The 22,251-nt window shown below is 46.4% G+C and overlaps 1 protein-coding gene across 1 annotated transcript; it reads left to right on the top strand.

Moving 5' to 3' along the window:
• Positions 1-775: 775 nt before the first annotated feature.
• On the top strand, positions 776-19,860 carry LOC116941311 (matrix metalloproteinase-21-like). Its single transcript, XM_032952229.2, has 7 exons — positions 776-1,729; positions 2,825-3,536; positions 5,905-6,044; positions 8,745-8,886; positions 12,714-12,971; positions 14,637-14,809; positions 16,296-19,860. The coding sequence occupies exons 1-7, from the start codon at positions 1,580-1,582 to the stop codon at positions 16,602-16,604; spliced, it is 1,884 nt and encodes a 627-aa protein (XP_032808120.1). The 5' UTR covers positions 776-1,579; the 3' UTR covers positions 16,605-19,860.
• The last annotated feature ends 2,391 nt before the right edge of the window (positions 19,861-22,251 follow it).

Below are 22,251 nucleotides of genomic sequence, written 5' to 3'. Positions count from 1 at the left end.
GTGTTATTTTATTTTATTATTTTATTCTCATTCTACGTGACTTTACCGAAAGAACCAAAGAAGGTTACAATTTCTTATCATAATTAGGGTAAATCATTCTAATTAATAGTATTCATATTGTAATTGCTTCTCGGAGTCACGGTCCTTTATGTCAATGAGATATTGTGCGCGTATACATTTCATCATTATTATTATCACTACTACACTATTGCAAAAGATTCACCCAGGAAAGCCTCGCACTTTGCACCCACGTACACCCTGACACACTTACACCCACGTACACCCTGGCACACTGACACCCACGTACACCCTGACACACACCCATATACACCCTGACACACTGACACCCACGTACACCCTGGCACACTGACACCCACGTACACCCTGACACACACCCATATACACCCTGACACACTTACACCCACGTACACCCTGACACACACCCACGTACACCCTGACACACACCCATATACACCCTGACACACTTACACCCACGTACACCCTGGCACACACCCACGTACACCCTGACACACACCCATATACACCCTGACACACTTACACCCACGTACACCCTGGCACACTGACACCCACGTACACCCTGACACACACCCATGTACACCCTGACACACTTACACCCACGTACACCCTGGCACACTGACACCCACGTACACCCTGACACACACCCATGTACACCCTGACACACTTACACCCACGTACACCCTGGCACACTGACACCCACGTACACCCTGACACACACACATATACACCCTGACACACTTACACCCACGTACACCCTGGCACACACCCACGTACACCCTGACACACACCCATATACACCCTGACACACTTACACCCACGTACACCCTGGCACACTGACACCCACGTACACCCTGGCACACACCCATATACACCCTGACACACACCCATATACACCCTGACACACTTACACCCACGTACACCCTGGCACACTGACACCCACGTACAGCCTGACACACACCCATATACACCCTGACACACTTACACCCACGTACACCCCGGCACACTGACACCCATGTACACCCTGACACACACACATATACACCCTGACACCCTGACACGCACGCACGGACATTCTGCTTCCCTCCACCCTTGTCGCTGGCGGCACGGATACGCACGCGAAGACGACACATATCAGTTACCACCCAGCACACCCCCCCCCCCACCGACACCTCCTCCTCTTTGAGCCACCACCCTCCTCCCTCCCTCCTCCGTAAAGGCTCGACGCTATCCCCATCTCGTCGCCTCGAGTGTCACGGACTCTCCGAGCCACTCAAAGCTCCCACATGACATCGCACTTTTCGCGCCGCGCGCTTTAAAAAGCCCCGCACGCCGTCCGCTTCGTCCACAAGAAACACTCGCCGCTGCCGCTGCTGCTGTGCTTGCGACACGAGAGGCTCTTCTCGCTCGCCCCCTCCTCTCGGCTGTTTGTCCTCTCGGCATTTTATTCGTATCGTCGTTGTTGTGGTTGTTATTATTATTATTGTTTCGGTGACTTCGTAGTGTCGCTCTGTCATCACCGCTGTCAAACTCTGCATCGGCAATGCCAGCGGTGGCGCACCTGGCGATATGCGCGGCGCTCCTGTTGGTGAACGCGCGTGCCGAAAAACTCTTCCACGACCGCGACCACGGCGATATCCAGCAGACTCCGGACAACGAAGCCGACCCCATCGACGACACGGAGTCCGTGCAGGTGAGTCTCGACGCGCGCACTCGGGCGGCGAGCACCTCGAGACTCGTTGGTTACGCCCGACGCAAACGCGCGCGCACACACACACACACAAAAAAGAAAATTGTTGTCGCAAACTCGCCAGACGCATCCACGCGTCCTGTCCATCGTTCGCGCGCCTCCTCACCGAGCCGGCCAGCCGACGCATTCGCGGAACGCGCGGCTCCGTTTTCGCGCACCGACGAGCAAATGTGTCACGCCGAGTGGCGGCACTTCGGGGCGTCATTGTCGAGCGCTGTCGTCAGTGTTGTTGTTTTAATTTTACTACTCCTACTACGTGGTCGTGTCTAATTAAAACAAGCGGCTTGTGTCCAAGTAGTATAAACGTAGAGTCGTTACGCACGCGCGTCAGTCGACACGCGTGCGCGCTGTTTTGCCCGCGATGCGTTGCGCATTGCGTACCCAGCTCGGCTCGTTTTCAATAGCGTAGCGTTCTCACTCCGCTTTGATGGCGAACAACTCCACGGCAGCCCGGCCTCACCCCCCCCCACCCCCCTCCAAAAAAACCCCTGAAGCTCTGACATTTTCAAAACTTGTAATTATATCACGAGCACAAACGCATAGTCACCTGCGCCCGATTGCGATATTGTCATTGCTCGCTGCGCTTATTTCACGTTGCACATTCACTCGAAGCTGTGCATGCGCCTAGCCTGAATTAAAAACCATCGATCTGCGTGTGTGTTGTGTGTCCGTGTGACAGTGTGTGTGCGCGCGAGCGATAGTGTAGCGGTTAGCGCGCTGCGCTATTAACCTGGCGACCCGGGTTCGATTCCTGCTCACGGCCAACACCAGTGACGATTATCTGAACCGGTCCCGGGCCTCCCCTAGGCCGACTCAGCCTCAAATGAGTACCTGGTGCGGTGTGTAAACATTGCCACTAGGGAGACAAAGGCGGTCGGGCGTGGTTCTGGCCACCCACCCTCTCGTGTGCCGTGCCGGCATTTATAGGTGTTCGTTAACAGCACTTGCCCCTACAGTCTGTTAAGGCTATACGGGGGATCTTTGTTTTTTTTGTGTGCGCGCGCGTGTGTGTGTGTGTGTGTGGGGGTGGTCGGACAGCAATACCTGCTCAAGTACGGCTGGGTGAAGCCCGTCAATTGGAAAGCGATTGAGTACGAGAACGTGTCCATTCCGCTGAACGATGACCCGGCTCCCAGCAACGTGATCGACTCGTTGTCCGAGGGGGACACCGTGAGCCGTGACAAGGTGGAGGAGACGAAGGCCGACCCAACCCAATCCCCGTACCTCGTGGCTGCTCTCAAGAACTTCCAGGCCGCCAATGGGCTCCCCCAGACAGGGCAGCTCGACGATGAGACCAAAGCGGCCATGAACAAACCTCGCTGCGGCGTGCCAGATAAGCAGGCGCGCAATAACAACAACAGCAACAGCAGCAGCAGCACGAGGCCCGTGAACGAAACCCAATTTAGCGACTACAACAGCCGCAACAACAACATCAGCAACAGCAACAACTCGAGGAGTGATGGAGCAACAACCGCTTCTCGGGGACTGCTGGCTGACCTGGTGACCCACGCCCGGTCCCGTAGGGCCGTGGTGGTGGATACCCCTCTCAACCCGGGCCTGGCGTTCTCCAAAAGCAACCTCAAGTGGCGCCTCATAGGCGAAGGGTACAGCTCACAGTTCACCACGGAGGAGCAGAGGTTCATCGTCAGGCTGGCGTTCCGCATGTGGAGCGAGGTCATTCCGCTCATATTCGAGGAAGACCTCAAGTCGCCCTCCTCAGACATCGACATCAAGTTGGGATTCGGAACAGGTGATTGATTGAGTGATTGGAGTGGTCGGCTTTCGCGAGCAATATTATCTCTAATAGAGGTGTTACTTGGGGTAGGTCGTGTAAATATATTCAAGAACGAAATCAGGAGGATTTCTCCACAACTCTGGCTGTCGCCTGATGAGGCTGGTTGTAATTACCGGCGAATGGTAAATGTTGTGGGTTTACTCTCCGACACACCGGTGTGCTGAACTCGCAACGAATTGGCAGGTTTTAAACCTTACAAATTGGCTGTGTCGGGTGGTGGCGGGTTTAACGACACATTTATATTTACGCGATATAGCCCAAAACAAAACTCGATGACGGATGACTTATTGATTTATTTGCTGATATGCAGCCGGCACGGGCCGGCTATCGAACTCGCTTGGCCCCCTATAAAGTTGGAGCGGCCCCCCATTATCGAGCCGGTCCGCATTTTTCGGCGTCCGTACGACAAATGGCACGTGTCATAGTGAAACGTCGTATATGGGATAGATGTTATTGTAAGCATTCGTATTAAATGTTCGTCCTGCGTGGATAAAAAACAGGAGTGAGTACGTGGTCAGAACGGGTAACGTTGGTCAGTGTCATCTTGTGAATATCAGCTAGAAACGGTGCCGGTCGTGATATGTAGCACTGTGCTCGATATGATGCATGCAGAAAGTTATGCGCTTTGGATTAAGTTATTCGGTTGTGCACGTGACATTATACAATATTGATGCAAGAGACATCGTAGAGACCTAAAGAAATTATGAGTTGGTGATGCTGCTACTGCGTTGGCACAAGCACATGATTCACAAAACAAACTCAACACATCCGTCAGTAGCACTATCTGGCCTTAAAAGGTACAAAAGCAGAAATCATATGCGACGTTTCGGGCAATCCTCCTTCTTTATAGCGTGTAAATAAACGAATAAGTGCTTCCGTTTCAGTCACTTTCTTTTCTGACAGGCCAGACACAATTCCATTATTGTTTCGTCGGCCAGGCTATAAATAGTCGCGTCCTATCATGTAGTGCGATTTCTTTGACGGGAGTTTCAGCGATGTGAGCGAACAGAGCTATTAATACTCCATGAGACGGCGGTGAAGGGCTTTTGCACTCTTTACTGCTAATTTAAACCCCCTTAACTTGTCGGCGAGCGACTTTAATTCCGTGCAGCCTGATGTACACATACAGCCTGATGTACACAGTACAGCCTGATGTACACAGACAGCCTGATGTACACAGACAGCCTTATGTACACAGTACAGCCTGATGTACACAGACAGCCTTATGTACACAGTACAGCCTTATGTACACAGACAGCCTTATGTACACAGTACCGGCTTATGTACACAGTGCAGCCTGATGTACACGGTACAGCCTAATGTACACGGTACAGCCTGATGTACACAGTACCGGCTTATGTACACAGTACAGTCTGATGTACACAGACAGCCTGATGTACACAGTACAGCCGATACGGGGCTTATTGCTCGTACACACAAGTGCACTCTTGAGTCGAACGCGACACGCGCGACTTCGCATTCACGAGATGTGTGCCTAGAAAATGCTGCGCACTGCCGGCTCGATTTACCCAGAAGAATGACCGAGTGGCCGCCGAGCAAGGAGGGGGGAGGGGAGGAAGTTTCGTCTACTCGGGAGATGGAGCGACGAACGGAGCTGTTGTGCAAGTGCTGTTTACATTATTATTGTTGTTGTTGCTGTTACATCGCAGGATCGTGAGCGATAGCGACCGCGTGGGTAGGTCTTCATCCAGCAGTGGATTAATCATGCCTGTTGCTGCTGATGATGATGACAGAGGAAAGAAAAACAATATCCTCATAACAAATGATCCAAAATGTGCCTTCGCTTGGCTGTGCCCCTTGTAACGCGATAGCCAGGACAGGAATGAAACTGCATCGCGTGCGGGGTGCCTTCAGGTGCATTCTGCTGTCGTGATTCATAGCGCAGGGACGAGCTGTAATCTCGGCGGCCATCTGAACAAATGGTGACGTGACGGTGTCGCAGTTTCTCGGTTTTCAATTAACAAGAAAGGGGCTGCGGGGATGAGAAAACCAGTTTGGAAAAGGAACAGAGTGTCCGAAAAAGCAACTTGACGTTCGCGGCTCTTCCGGTGCCTTGTGTCCGTCACGCGTGCGTGTCAAGGATGCATGTTGCGGTCAGTTTTCACTTGACAAGATGTGTGGACGCATTCTCTGATGTCTCGCAAAAATGATTTTTTTCTTTCTTTCTTACACATCAACAGCGGGTTTACCCCAGCAGTCTACGCCCGGGCAAAAACAAAAAAACCTCAACTGGTGGGTGCGATCGTTGTTGTTGTTGTTGTTGTGTGTTTTCTTTTTGTGTGCGCGCGCGATCAAACCCCAGGGCGTCACCTGGGCTGCTCCCAGGTGTTTGACGGCAGCGGGCAGGAGTTCGCCCACGCGTGGCACCTCGGAGACGTCCACTTTGACGACGACGAGCAGTTCAGCACCCCGCGGAGCGAGCAGGGCATCAGCCTGCTCAAGGTTCGCCGCGCCAGCACCCAGCCCACCGTAAACGTGCCAGCAGCCACCCTTGTTGTTGTTGTTGCTGATCGACTGGCACACGAGCCAAAGGCAGCGTTGATGCAATGCAGCGTGTACGTACACAAGCAAATACAAACTTTACACGCTCGTCAATAACGCGGTGGCTTTAAAATGAACATGAATATGTAATGTGGATGGCCTGGCACCAATGCCCACTGACCGTAGAAGCTCAAGTGCAGGACTACGAAGAGGTGGGTTGTAGGAAATTGGACAGCTGGCCCCATTTAATTCCTTGCACCATGGCTCATGCCCACCACCACCACCACCACACGAAGAAACTGCACGTTAGAGAATCAAATCGACGTCTCCGGTTGTTGTTGTCTGAGAAAACGACGCATTAGGAACGCACAGAAAGTCACTAAAGGGATCGGCAGCCTCTTAAATATGTAAAATGTAAAATGAGAGCCACGTTATATAAAATGGTAATACCGACAAATATGCATGAATAACACAATCAATAAGCAACAATGTCTCCTTCGTTTATCCATCTTCTCCATGTAAACATTTTTTATATGTATTATACAACTAATCAGCCGCATGACGTCCTGGGAGCGCATCATTTCAAACACTCCCAGAAGGCCATGCAGCTGACGGGTTCTGTAAGAGACGGAGATGTGAAGCAGGCATCGTCTGTTTATTTATATCGTCATTTATAGTTTGGACAGCTATGCTCTAGATTATTTTAAGTTATTGTAAAAGTGGTTTAGTTAACTCAGGCACCAATGGGGCTGTAATTAATGCGTACCATAAAACACTTAATTTCAGCACCAATATACGATCGTACAGTCACCCGTACAAGCACCAAAAAAAACCCCATCGTATCAAAGTATATGTTTTGTGGAATTCAGCATATATCCAGAACTGTAGAATACAGCTTGTTTGGCAGGATATCCATATGATGAACACATCTATATTGCAGGGCATGTGAGAAGGTGGTTTGGAAATTGAAGCAATCTCTTGGGCAATTTTGTGGTGTCACCTTCCAGAGGCGAAGCTCTAAGTTGGGGCATTGTTACACGGACTTGAATAGAAATATCTTCGTCTCGTGATGTGATGATGATAAGCATGACTGAAGTATGATTTTAAACTTAAAATTGTAATTCATTAGATTATTGTTGTATATATGAACGGGGATGCTAAGACGCATGCTATAGCTGTAAAGACTACCGGGAAACCTAATTTCGTGTGTTGTCGAGAGCTGACACTGGAAGGCAATTGTATGTTCTCAAACATATTTAATAACCAAAGTACTTTTTTTTGGAAATAAATTAACAAAGACAATTTTATTTGATCAACACCATCGTTAACACTGAGGCGGTGCAGTGGTTAGCGTGCTGCGCTGTGAACTCAGACCTCGGTTCAAATCCCTGCCACAGTTAACGTCAGTGGCCAATGAAATATAAATCTCATCCGAGCAACCCTTCACCATTCCGTGATTACTAGTGTGGTGAGGCATGGCCACAAAATCTAAAAACAGAACAATTTTTATTTTACTAGGTAAGGCCCACTTAGCTGTGTAGCTTCCTTTTCCGAAGCGACCTGGCCACAAATGATAGCCCAAATGAAGTGGCTTATGATATGTAAACGTATAGCAGCCAAATACTCGAAACGCATGTTTCTAAATGTGGAGGGAAAAAGCGGAGGGCCCGGAAAAAAAATCGATGCGACGACGGGGAGAACATGCAAACTCCAAATATACAGCAGGCGTCAGGGTCGCTATCGAACCCACGACCTCCTGTATACCAGGCCAAGGTAGTTCACATCTTGCCACCACGGCACCCATGCCTGACACGGTGATGATATACTTCTGTAATAAGGCAGTGTTAACGCTACACGTGATGAGCGATTGTTTTGACACTTTCCAAATTAATCTTAAAAGCGTTTAAGCATCAGCTCTGTCTGTCTGTCCATCTGTAACAGCGGGCATTACATCTCTCATGAAGATGATCTGACGTGATTGAACCTGCAGTATAGGATTGTGTTGCTATTTGCGACCAACCGCATTGAAAACCAGCCAGCTTCCACACTGCTAAGGAAGTACTTCCGAAGACAATCGCACATGGGAAAGCATTACAAAATCCATGCGTGTGGCATGATTTTTCTCAGCTTGTTGTAGCTGTATTTTTGTGTTGTTGATTGGAGCGTGGCGACCTGAGTTCGATTCCCGCTCACGACCAAAATCAGTCGCAAAACTTTGAACCGGCCCTGGGCCTCCCCGAGGTCGACTCAGCCTTAAATGAGCACCCGGTGTGCGTGTGTCTAAACATCAGCATTGGGGAGACAAAGGCAGCCGGGCGTGGTGTTGGCCACCCCCCCCCCCATCTCGTATACATTGGCCACGTATAGCTTCTTCTTTGGTTCTTTCGGTAAAGTCACGTAGAATGAGAAAATAATAAATTGATAAAATAAAATAACACAATAATATTCTCATGACGTTTCGGCCACAACACAAGCGGCCTTCATCAGGTGAAGGGACGAGACTGTCTGGAGGACAGCTCTGGAGTGAAAAAAGCCACGCTCAGATCACGACCTTTAAGCTGTGTGTATAGCTTCTCGCTAACGGCACTTGCCTCAGCAGTCTATTAAAGGCTATGCGTGGGTGGGTGGGGGGGTTGTTGTCTTTGTGCGCTCACCTCACAGGTGGCGGTGCACGAGATTGGCCACGTGTTGGGCTTGCCGCATCTGACGCGCCAGGGCTCCATCATGCAGCCCAACTACATCCCGCAGGACAACGGCTTCGAGCTGGAGTGGCTCGACAGGAAGGCCATCCAACAGATATACGGTACGTGCCTGGGAGGCGGCTCGCTGCGCCTAGAGCTCGTCCGGTGCCCAACGATGGCCCCCGGGGAAGTCTGCGAGCAGAACAAAACGAGGCGACGCGCGAAAAATTCATCGTCGAGTGCGTTTCAGCGTGCGGTGAATTGTCATTCTGGAGCATGCGAGTCACGTGATTATGATTATGAAGGAGCAATTCGATTTGTTTTTAAGCCGTCCTTTAAACGCTTTGCATATGTACGTATGTTGCACTTCCTTCGCACCGTACGTAGTCAACCGTGCTAACCGGAGGTACAGGTGAAGGACAATAAACTAAACGCGAAACACATTTTTTGTTCTTTCCCCACACCGCCGATTAGCACAGTTGGCAACGTACAATACAAAATAAGTTTAACATGATACATACATTAATGAGATAATCCTAAATGAAATATTTGTTTGAATATGACTTTCAATATTGTGGTATCTGAACTGGCTCTGCCTTCTCCGCTACCTCTTTGTTCACCAAAAGTGCATTGACCAGTACGTTGGGGTATGGTCAAAACATTCCCATTCCCTGGCTGTAGACTATAACTGCTGTATTTCCGATTTCAAAATAGGTATGTTAAAGGGAAACATCAAAATAATAAAATATATATGTTATATATATATATTAATAAAATATATATGTTATTTATATTTTATTATTTTGTTGTTTCCCTTCAACGTGACTTTACCGAAAAAACTAAGAATATGAATTACTGCAGTCACGAAAGCTTTAAATCAAAAGGTATGTTAAAGTTAGGGAAACTGCACATTTGCGTATTAATTCAAATTTATGAAGAACACAAATTGCACTATGCCGATGTGAGTGGAGTAATCTTAGCGCTGTATATATAGTCATATTTATATTGTACTCCTTGGCTATTTCGACTGCCGTATTTATATATGTGTATATTGAAGTTTTGAGCCAAGCTGGCCAGGATTGAGCTAAGACATAGCCCTCGTTTTCACCCAGGCAACCAGAGAGCACATACTTAGATATTTCTTGACTTATCGCTAGAACAACAAACAAGGACACGTATTTAAGAATGCATAATTTTAAACATAAAGAGCAAATATAGACTTAAGAGGAAGGATTAAAATGACATGCTTTAAAACTTAAAATCTTATCAATGATTCTCATACTGTCTAGGGCGCTATTCCAGTATCATAATTTTGGTGTCATATCTTCAAATTTTAAGCAACAAAAAAAACCCGTCACATACATTTCCATCTTAAGCCTAGACTGATTCTGATCTTGTATGACCCTTCTGTGCTTGGTTACATAGAAAAAAACAAATCCCGTTGTGTAATGCATTCAGAAAGTCCTTGATGAATTATTAACTGGACACGTCAAAGTATGGAATAATAGTGTTTACGTAGGGCGCGTGAGATCAAATAAAAATGTCCATGGGCCAAAAATAACACTGAGACCTCTAAAATATAAATAGGTAACACAGGTTTAAGGTGACTGCAGATGGTGCTTGTTCCATTATATCGGGAGTTTAAGTCGATGACACTGGTCCAGTGGTCTGGTCCACTGGTCAAGCCGGTTATGTGAGCCGATGTAATATCTGGTGACTACAAGTTTGTAAATTGCACTTAATGTTTTGTTGTAGTCCAAACACAATCAATTCCATTCTCCGCGACCCCACATGAACCAGCTGTTCGCGTTTAAAAATACTCTCCACGCGTTACATAATTCACAAACACGGGATGGTAAAAAAAAAATCTGTAGGACGCACAATGCGAAATTCTGTGAAAAAGCACTCACATTCACACGCACTGCTTTCTGTCTCATCAGTCACCCCTAGCGAACATCAACTCACTTTTCAATTGTCTGATTATTACATAATGATAGGCTTCATAATAAGTTGACATTTGGTCAATGTGACCTCTATTAGAGGGTCATTCTCAAAAGACCTCTCGTATCGGATTATTCACGGTGAGTAGTGTATGTAATGTGAACTTATATGTTCGTATGTATTCTACGCATTTATTTTGAGTGATTAGTTTACCTTTCCTATACTTTTCACTCCGATCGGTTTTTTTGTACTTTTTGTTGTTGTGACTTTCTGATCCGCCCCAACTGGACATCTGTGAAAAAGAGCTTCATAGCTCATATGCTTTGGGTCTTTCGGTAAAGTCACGTAGATAGGTTCCAAGAAAATAACAAAAAACTATGACGTTTTGACCACGCTTGTGTTGTAGTGGAAACGTTGTAGATTTTTGTTATTTGTTGTTATTTTCTTTGAACCTATCTACGTGACTTTACCGAAAGACCCAACGAATATAAATTCCTGCAGTCACGAAAGCTTTAAGTCAAGCTTCATAGCTCATCAGATTTCTCCTGGACATATAAATATTCTCACTCTGAAGAATCTGACTCTTTATGTATACACGGTATATAGTAGAGTTATGCACCCGATATATAGTATATGTATACATATCATATAGTGTATGTGATTGCGGAACAAAGGTGAGCAACTCTAGACCTACAGGGATGTCATCTATATATCACACATCGATCATCAGTCACGATCTATCCCCTGCTGGATCAAGGGCTCCCCAAGCTTTTAGCGTCTCTCGTGGTCTTGAAATGCAACAATCCACGTAGCTCCTGGAGGCACACTCCATCTCCACGGTGGACGTGTTCTCTTAGGCGTGAACTCCCCTCCTTTGGCTGCTAAAATCGACAGTCTTCCATAAATCACTGGCCATCGTCCTGTCGAGCGACGTGTCCTGCCACAGCCCACTGATTCATCTCAATTTATGTGCTATGAAAATGGGCCATTGCCCGAAACATCGCCAATTAAATGTTTTTTTGGTCATTATAAGACCACAGCGACGTTGACGATTGCATTGTATTTATCTTAAAAGTCTATTAAATGTCTCTAATTTACATATGTTCTCTTATATATGTGCTCCTCTTCCTGTACTCTCAATGTAATTCCAAGCGTGCTCCTGCCTCTCTCTCTCTCTGCGCCTCTTTGAACACCTTTCTTGGCTTTTATTCCATTTTCTATTATTCGTAGGTATTGTTCGACCGTAAATCTTCCGCGTGAGCTTCATTGTCTCGTGGTAACTGCAACATCGCCGCGGTGCCAACAGTTTAATCCTGGCTGCCACGAAGCCATTTATGCAGAAAATTGCCAAAAGCTCTGCCATGTATGACCATCGCGTGCCATCTTTCCCAGGAGTAGACCATTGTGAAGCATAAAGTTTGAAAATTAGCCACACCTAAAGCTAAAAATAAACAAGGAACTGTTTCTATTACAGGAGCTATGACTCTCCGCTCCCACTCTGTTAAAAAAAGTCAATAACTTAAGTGACATTTACAGTATAATAACAATGCTCAGTGAGACTTTCTCGGGTAAATAAAATACTATTTTTGAAAAAAATAGTTCGTATAACTTTTTGTCAAGTCCTCCTCACGTCGTATCGGTCGTGTAGGTTGTTTGCCCATATGTCACCTCGCTGGCCATCGCAGGTTGGTGAAGCGGTAGCCAGATATCACTCGCCGCTGATGTTAGCCGCGTGAATGGAATCAAACCCAGGGTCCTAAACCCAATGCACGAGCTACTAGATCAACCCCGCTGCCAACAATCTAACACACAGATTCTAATCTGAAAACGTGAACTTTAAACCAGTAAAGGGGGCCTCCATCCCCCCTGCCAATATCGGCTGGCTGAAAGCCATTGTTTATTTTTTTTTTCCACGGGAGACACGACTCACGATCGTCACACGGCGTGCGTTCGGTCGAGGCGCGATACCGCCCGTGTAACGTGCGCGGTTCCGCGTAACCCCCCGCAGGTGTGTGCGACGGCTCCTTCTCCACCGTCTTCGACTGGGTGCGCCAGGAACGCAACCAGCTGGGCGTGCTGGTCACGCGCTTCAACACCTACTTCTTCCGCGACCGCTGGTACTGGATGTACGAGAACCGCAACAACCGCACGCGCTTCGGCGACCCCATCGCCCTGTCCGTGGGCTGGCGAGGCATCCCCGACTCGGCGATCGACGCCTACGTGCACGTGTGGACGTGGAACATCAACGCCGCCTACTTCTTCAAAGGTGCCCGAGCACGAGTTTGCACTCAAGGAGGGCGTCGAGAGGAGCGGTGCCGTGTGGTGTCGTCGCGAGCGCACCGGTCGCCAGTTCGATTCATTGCTCTACCCCCCCCCCCCCCACACACACACACTTATCGAATTGAACCATGAATATTATTTAAAAATATTTAAACTGATGCAAAAAAAAAGGATAGTCTCCACCCTCTCTGGAAATAAAACAGGTGTCAAGATACTCTTTGGTTCTTTCGGTAAAGTCACGTAGGTATACAATTAAATTAAATCACGACGTTTCGGGCGCAACACAAGCATCGTCTGCCTCAGCAGCAGATCATGCTTTCCCACCTGATGACAGACTGCCTCGGAAGTCTGCCCTAGCAGCAGATCATGCTTTCCCACCTGATGATGGACGCTTGTGTTGCGCCCGAAACGTCATGGTTTAACTTTATTTTCTACCTTACGTGACTTTACCGAAAGAACCAAAGAGTATGGATTCCTGCAGTCACGAAAGCTTCAAATCAAGGTGTTAAGATGTTCAAACGCCAAATAGATATATTATTGCAAGGCATCAAGTCTGCATTAACCACACATACTCGTCGTGAAACTTGCAAACAAACGTGCTCTGATAATGTATGGCGTTGTCTGTGAAACTGATTGGCCTACACCAGAGACAACCTTCTTTACGGCCTTGTATCACCAGTATGAGACCAGAGAACGTCAAAAGGCAAATAGTAGAAATGCAATGCAATTATCAAAGCAGTAATGGCTCAGATTGAGCAGTTACAGTATATGATTTTGGCAAAAATGTCCCATATATATAACTATATAAACGATAAACTATTTTTATATTACCAGGTAAGGTTCACTGAGCGAAATCGATATTTTTCAGAAGCGACCTGGCCACAAATGATAGCTGAATGAAGTGGCTTATCATGTGGAAATTTATAGCAGCCAAAACCTCTGAGTGCATGTTGATTCTAAATGCGGAGGGAAAAACCGGAGGATCCTGAAAAAAATCCACGAGACCACAGGGAGAGCATGGATACTTCAAATATACAGGCGTCAGAGTCGAGATCAAACCCATGATCTCAGGGAAACCATGCGAGGGAGTTCACATCTCACCACCATAGCACTCCACGCTTATAATATCCAAAGGGAATGAACTGCTAGACGTGTTAATATAAACGTGGAAAGCTAACCGTACAGGTGCATCTCTGTGTTGGCTGGGTCATACCACTGCTGGCGCAAGGAACTTTACTCTAGGGTATTTGGCCTACTCTTCCATATTGGCCCAGTTCTCTCAGAAGAGGTGGTCGTACCGATGCCCTATCCCGCCACACACAATGTGCCAATCGACCTACGGTGGTGTAATGATTCATAGCGCTCGGTGGACAGATGGAGGGGGGGGGGGGATTTAATAAACTTGCCCCTTGGTTTCAAGTGCCAGGCAGGAAGATCAAACCGGCGGCCCTTGTATTGCAAACCCCCAGTGTGCTAACCATTGCCACCACGGCAAAATCCCCCCCCCCCCCTCCAACCATATTTACCCATTTGTAACCATTATTAAGCGTCTGATTTGTTTCTAAAAACCAACAAAAACAACAACAGTTATTCCAACGAAATGCCACCTTCGTCCTGCCACATTAACCACAGCACTTCCCGAACGCTTCAGGAACCCAATACTGGCGGTACGACAACGCCAACGACCGCGTGTACACAGTGGACCCGCAGGGCGTCAGCTACCCCAAGCTCATCTCGGACGGGTTCCCCAACGTGCCCAACCCCGTCAACACCGCCTTCTACGACCGCCGCGACTACAACATCTACTTCTTCAAGAACAATGACGTGAGCCTCCTTCTCAATTGGGGCAAATTCCTGAATGGGGCATTCACCCAAAAAGCGCACGCCACTTTACCGGCATTTGCAAAGCACGGTGAAGTCCAAAAACTTTTAAATTAAATGTTGGACTCACGTGTACATATAGATGTACAAATATATATAATGTGAGGTGTGGGTAGATTTTTTGTGTAATGTTTTGTTAAATAAACCAACCGCTTATGAAAATCACGTGCATATACGCGTACAGCCCCTTTTGTGAATCCACTGCTGGATGAGGGCCTCTCTCCCACACCGTGCGGATTGGTGAAGGCGGAGAGTGTGGATGGATCTTGCTGTGCTGCCCTCTAGGTGACCACCACGTGGCACAACCCCACAGCCACCTATGACAACCTGGCATGCATTGTGGCTCTCCCATCCAAACACTGTCCAGGCTCAACCCTACTTGCTGATCTCGTCAACTAGCATAAACCATCAGGCGAACTCCAGTCACCCTCTCAGCCAATCGAACAAAGACGGTCACTGCATCGCACGCTTTGAGATGCGCTTTTGCGGCCGTCTGGAACGCTCTTCCTTCCGATAATAGGAAGCCACTAGAGCCACTGAAGCTATTGAAAACCCATTTCTTTAGTACAGTTTTTTTTTCTGTTTAGTTTGTTGGCCTTCACCCGCACCTCCGATTAGCACGGTTGGCTACGAACGGTGCGAAATAATTTCAACATACTTAGTTTTCGAGATCTGACGACATTGAGTGCGTTGCGGGTGATATGGTCAAAGGTATAAGATTCATGATAAGGATATCATTACAAAGTGGGATTTGCCAGCTTTCTAACGGCTTTAGTGTCGCATTTAATGAGAGGCCAATGCCTTGCTTCACTGATGACTGACGATGAGTATACTGTACACAAGTTTAAGATTTTCACAGGAGACAAATACATGCAGAACTTTTCCGACCCTATGAGTGAAACCAAATTAGAAAAATGTGGTTATCAGAATCAACTTGTTATATTAACATAGATGTGACTATTACATTTCCGTGAAATCGGAGCTTTCTGGCCCTTGTGAAACATCAGTCACGATTGTCTATATGTATTGGATGAAGTCAGTGCATTGCGCTATTAGCTCGACGACCCGAGTTCTGTTTCTATCCATGACTAACATCAGTGGCGAGTGACATTTTAACTTGTCCTGAGCATCGCCTTCACCATACCGCATTGTCCAGTATGATGAAGTATGTCCAAACCCCCCCCAAGACCGACCACTGCCTTCATCAAGCAGTTGGCCTGATTAAGATCTGGGGCCAGAGTACAGAACGACAACCACATATACACTCTGACTTACGATCCGTTTCCTCGTACAACATTTAGGATCGTACCACAATTGTAGTCTCCTAAGACTTACGACGAATCTTAAGATAATTTCCCCGCACTCCAGCCCCCCCCCCCCTCCCCTCCGACGAGACGCTGACGCCGCATTTGCCCCGCGCGTGCCCCAGGTCACGGCGTTCAACGTGAACACCCAGCAGAAGGTGAGCGGCTACCCCAAGCGAGTGACGGACGTCTTCCCGGCCGTGGTCGCGGGCGACCACCCCGGGGGCAACCTGGACGCGGTGTACTACTCGTACACGCACATGGCCATCTTCTTCTTCAAGGGGGACTACTTCTGGAAGGTGGTGGACGACCGCGACCGCCAGGCCAACCCGGCGCTGCCGTACAACGGGCTGTTGGCGCGCCGGCGCGTGTCCGACCAGTGGTTCGACATCTGCGACGTTCACATAAGCATGCTTACCAGCGCGAGCAAGTGAGGCCACCGTGCGAAGGACGGCAGGAGTAAGCGCAGAGGCGTCCGTGCGTGTGCGTGTTTCAGCGCCCAATGCTGGGTTAAAAAGAGGCCGAGACAGGCTTGGAATGATGGAAATTGATGTGATGTAGATTCGATTTTTTTCTTGGGAAAGTACAATTTTGGAAGAATTTGTTTTTTCCGCATTGTTCTTATTCATCTATGAGAGCCTCCTTGAGCATTTCAGGAGGGGTCCTGCAACGGTCCGCAGTGGTAGTCTGCGGGTTTAGTTTTACATGTGGAAAATGTAGACCGTGACGCTGACACTGATGGCCGATTTGTTGTTTAGACGACGTCGGGGCATCTGTAACATCCACTGGGAGAAGCCGGCGGCGCACATTCTTACGGTTTATACACCCGCAGTGTTAACCAGGGTGGCCGCGGGGATTGAACGGAATTGCGTAAACACCAAGCTGTTGCGCTGTAAACTTTTTTGGGTTTTTTACTTTGGCGACATTTCGTTAAAGCTTGCAAATGCGGACAGCACAAGAATAAACGCATAAACAAGTTATTGAATGATAAGAGGCGTGGGATAAAACAAAAATCAAAGCAAACATTTATTCAGATAATCCAAATATTGGTTTTGTTACGGTATATTTATCAAGGAACTAATTTAATGTTTTCCAAAATTCTGATTTATAATCCCCGCGGCGAAATGAAATGGGTGTACAATTATCGCATTACACTTCAACGGTGTTGTTGACTTTATATGGATTTACTGCTGTAGGTTGAGCTTACAATAATATATATGCTCTTTATAGTTTTTCAATAAAGGGACCGCATTGGACTGGAACCAAATGCCATGAGTAAAATGTCCTTTCGTTAAAAACTTGTTGACGTAAAAGAGCAAGAGAGTGGGTGAGGCCTTCAATGCTCTTTTGATCGAGTACTTTTTGTACAGCTTACGCGCGGGGAGATCCTGCACGGACAGCAGCACACTTTGTTGTGTTGACCCTCAGCTGAGCATCGCCAAAGCAACGATAATTTATTACGAAATGCTTATTTTCTGTGTGTTTTTTACTTTTTACCGACGAGCACTTTTTTTGTTGGCGTGATTGTTTTTCGGGTGGTTTATCAAAGGTGAAATAATATTGAAATTTAAAAAAAGAAAACGGGTTATCTTTCGCTTCTTCTTGTTCCACGGTGCACGCTTCACAGCGTACGTTGGTTCGGCGACTCTCCATGCGAAGCACGGTACTTTCTCAGGCACTGTCTCTTGAGGCAATATCAGTATGTTGAAAGAAAAAATAATCTGAACGCAGCAAGGTACAACGTCTCATGTCCGATCGTCGCATATCCGCTCTGTCCAATTATTGTTCACGCTCAGCGCGTTATTCGTGATTGGTGAAACTCTCATTTCTATAAGGATGTTCACAAACCTGACCTTTGCACAGTCATTCATATATATGTACGTGTAACCTCGCGTAAATCGGCTCACTTCTGAAGCAAAGTCAGGCGTTTTCCTCACGTTGAAAGCGGTATGTGCTCCACTGCATTTTCGTCCTCTACCTTACAAAGACGGTGGTCACCGCATCGCGCTCTTTCAGATGCGCTTCTGGGGCCGTCTGGAATGCTCTTCCTTCCGATATTAGGAAGCCTGCTGGAAATATTCACTTTAAAAGCTAGCTTGAACACTAATTTCTTTAGAACTGATTTTGCGGGGTTAGTTTGCTGTCCTTCCCCCGCACCTCTGATTAGCACGGTCGGATATGATCCTCATGGTGGTACCCCGGGGTACCAAATAATACAAAATGGTCGAGGCAATTAAATACTTTATTTCTGGGACACTATTTTTTTCCCAGGGGTGCACTTCACTCCGCGACTGGGGTACCAATCAATCCGAAATCGGTGCCACACTCCGCGATGCCGAAACGCAGCGAGGACGATTGGGCCGAAACCCTGAACGCTCGCGGTACGCACCAGTTGACCGGGTGGGATCTTGGTGATTGGGAATCCAGGCCATTAGCTGCCTTTCTCGGCGCTCTCGATGAGATCGAGGACTTCAAAAAGACTTGTTCTTGTACAGTATTCTAAAAATGGCTATTATAGTTTACTTCAACTGGTCGGGTTTTTTTTTTTCTCCAGTAAAGTTCCTATTAAAATAACTTCAATATCAATAGAAACAATTTTCAAATCACGCAAAAACCCCATCGAGTAAAGAGTACCTTGCGTTTGCGCAGCTGGTCAGCTTTAGTTGCAGCGAATGCACAGCTTCCATAAAGTTGCCATCTTCTCTCCATTCACAATCCATGATCTTTCTCAGTGAATCCTTACCTTTCGCTCCATGACAAGAATAGTGCATCGTGTACAGCTCGTCGAGATGAGTCGATTGCCGCATCGCCGACCATCAACAGACTAAAAATTATTGCATCATGGACATTATTCGAGAGCCGGGGTGCTATGGTACCCCGAGGTACTGCCATAAGGTTCACATGTTTCGTTGTACCATTTCTTGAATTGTTTTCGACGTTTGTTTGTTTGTTTTAACCGAAAACTTTCATGAAGTGTGGTTTCTGAAAATAGCATTTTACTCTGCCTAACTTTGCCATATTCTTTAAATGTGTTCTGATGTTTTGTACAAACGACATACGTGTCTAATTGACATGTGCAATAATGATATCAGGGTATTTTAAGGAATTTAAAATAAAAAAATATATATTTCACTTGATTATTTAATGCTTAAAGGTATATGAGCATCTGTAATAGAGTTCTATTTTGTTTGTTTATACTCAGTGCATTAATGAAAAATGTTCTGTATGGAACCGCATAATAATAATAATAATAAAAAAGTGGTTTTAGTTTTAGATGAGCATGTGGCAATGTTCATCTTCTGTTTACAGCCCTGAGCCCATGGTGGGAATTGCATATTTTTACGGTAGAGACCCAGTCCATCCAAAGAGAAGCCCTCTACTGAATTTCCCCGTAACGGTACTCGCTTCATGAACCCTCACCTCCGAAGGAATGAAGGGCTGAGTGGACCACCGACTGAGATGAGTTCTCCTGGTTATCAGTTGCGAGCAGGACGCCTCAATCATAGCACTACCTGAGTTGATTCGACAGGACACGGTTGCATTAACAAATGTCACAGAGGTTTGTAATGAATTTAAATTATATGCGAATACTGTTCTTTCGTTTTAACAACCATTCTGTTCTCTGGCATGCATGTCAAATTTTGTACGTTCAACCACGGTCAGATGAATAAAAAAAAATGACTGTTTGGACATCCGTACGTTGCGTTGTCATTATTGTGGTGGCTTGGGAATGACATGAAGGTAAATACGGGTGGAAGTCAATGTGCATCGATACTTATTTTAATATGAATAGTGTTTAATTACCATGAGCATCTGAAGATGATGTACAGGTGAAGATACAAGTGCAGCCCTGCAGTTGCTTGTGCTCATTGCCACTGCTGGCGGAAGGCCCTCCACTAGAGAGAGCGCTAAAGAGCCCCTCTAGAGAGGGTGTTTTGGCCTACTCTTCCACGGTGGCCAGACATCTTGGAAAAAGTTGTGAGTACCCACACTTTACCCCACCACACGTAACCTGCCCATCGACAAACTGTGCAATATGAATTTAATATTTGCAAAATAAAAAAGTAGCTAATTAAAATCTTAACAATCATATTAATACTAACATATTAATACAATTAAATAGTAATACAACACGTGAACGTGTGTGTATATAAACTATATAAATTGTTTTACCCTTGGGATTTTTATTGTATTGGGTGGGGTGTTCTTATCACTCATCTCTGTGCTTTTATTAGGTTTTTACTGGGGTTTTTTTTTGTTGTAAATATAATTGTAGTTTTTACATTGTAAAAACACGAGCAGTAATTTACACTCGAAAGCACCTTTCACCCAGTAGTTTTTAGATTTATAGTTTTTACCTTTGTAAGAACTACTGGGTGAAAGGTGCTTTCGAGTGTAAATTACTACTCGTGTTACTGCTGGGCAGACAAAAACGAGGGGGGCGGTAGATTTAAGAAACGTTCTTATTATATATATTTTTTTACCGCCGCGCCAGGAGATTTGATTTGTACCGGCGACGTCTGGATTGCGTGTCCAGTGTAGAGGGCAAGCACGGAAACGTCAACAACAATCCACAGCACGCTCGACACGAAATTAATCTTGAAAACCGCTCAACAGAAAGAAATGAATGAGAGTTCCCTGTGATGTGCACGTTTAGAACCGTGAGTGCTCAGAGTGCTTTCCTAAGAAACCCAAGTGGTGCCTCAGGCTCACCGAGCCTCAGAAAAAAACCTCACAAATTTGTTTTACAATTGCTAAAGACAAAAAAAAATATTACGCGACCTTTCCTTCAATGAAATTAATGCGAGTGTCCATCAGCTGCCAGGTGTGCGTGTGTGCGAGTCGATGAGACCAGCGAGAGAGAGACAAAAAAAGTCACAAAGCAATGCCCGAGGCTTGAATTCTGTGGGTGGTTACAAATGAAATGCTACGTAATTCTGCGTGCCATTTCGATCTATGACAGTTTCGCGTGCGTGTGTGCGTGAGCCTCCGTGTGCGTGTTGAGTGCATTTGGATCTTTTTTTTTAAGTGTAAGTCAGAGCCTCGGGTGCTGGGAAGTAAAATATTAAATACTTTACACGTTGCCTAAGTAAGGATTTTCGGCCTGACTGGTTCATGACGTATTAATACGAGCCATTTGCCTTTGCAGATGGAAACTGGCAGCACGTTAGCATCACAAAGACTACTACACCTGCATGAAGTTTATTGATATGAGCAGGTTTCTTTAACCCTCCTTTCGGAAACACCATTGCTCTCCAACATTTATACGGCCCAATGTCAATCCACTGCTGGATGAAGGCCTCCCCCATACCGTTGGTTGTTTGGTCATACCTCACCATAACAGTTCTGCTTGGTGAATGGTGAGTCAATGATGAGAGTTCGGGCATCACTCGCCGCTGATGTTAGTTGTGACCTGGACTCGAACTCTGGACATGGTGTTGATGGTGCAGTGCGCTAACCACTATGTCGCCGCTCCATCCTTTACAAACATATTTGTTTGCGATTTTTTTTGTTTGCTATAGCTTAGGCGGTGTAAATTAAAACGAAACAGTTTTCTTTTATTTTACCAAGTAAGGCCCACGAGCTAGACAGGTCTCTTTCAAAAGCGACGTGCCCATAAATTATAGTTCAACGAAGTGGCTTATCATGTCGAAATGTACAGCAGCCAAATATTCGCAACGCATGCTTCTAAATGTGGAGGGAAAACCCAGAGGACCTGGATAAAAATCCACACAAACATGGAAATTTCAAATATATAGGCGTCAAGAGTCAGAATCCAACCCACGAGCTGCAATCTATCAAGCAAGGTAGTTTTCGTCTCTCCACGGTGCCACCGCAATGGTTAAGGTAATGTCACTAATTTAACATAGGAATCACATAATTATGGATTTGAAGCAAGGGATTTAAAGTGAAAGTCTATTGAAATACAAACCCAAAGACGTCACTAATACCATGGATCCGTTTGTCTGTTGGTGGGCCTGCCCTGGACAATTTAATGATATACCAAAGTTCTTACATTAGGTTTGAAAAATGTTTTTGTTTGTTCCAACTTCATGTGTTTAATTTGCTGTCCTTCCCCTG

Source organism: Petromyzon marinus, chromosome 11 (genome assembly GCF_048934315.1).
Source record: "Petromyzon marinus isolate PM22_M1 ecotype Great Lakes invasive population chromosome 11, UKy_Petmar_22M1.pri1.0, whole genome shotgun sequence".
Taxonomy (NCBI): Eukaryota; Metazoa; Chordata; class Hyperoartia; order Petromyzontiformes; family Petromyzontidae; genus Petromyzon; species Petromyzon marinus.
Note: the sequence above shows the minus strand (reverse complement) of the source record. Positions and strands in the feature narration are given on the sequence as shown.

Coding starts and splice junctions, on each gene's coding strand:
- LOC116941311 (XM_032952229.2), top strand. CDS start 1,580: ATGCCAGCGGTGGCGCACCTGGCGATATGCGCGGCGCTCCTGTTGGTG. Junction 1,730..2,824: donor ACGACACGGAGTCCGTGCAG/GTGAGTCTCGAC, acceptor GTGGTCGGACAG/CAATACCTGCTCAAGTACGG. Junction 14,810..16,295: donor ACTTCTTCAAGAACAATGAC/GTGAGCCTCCTT, acceptor CGCGTGCCCCAG/GTCACGGCGTTCAACGTGAA.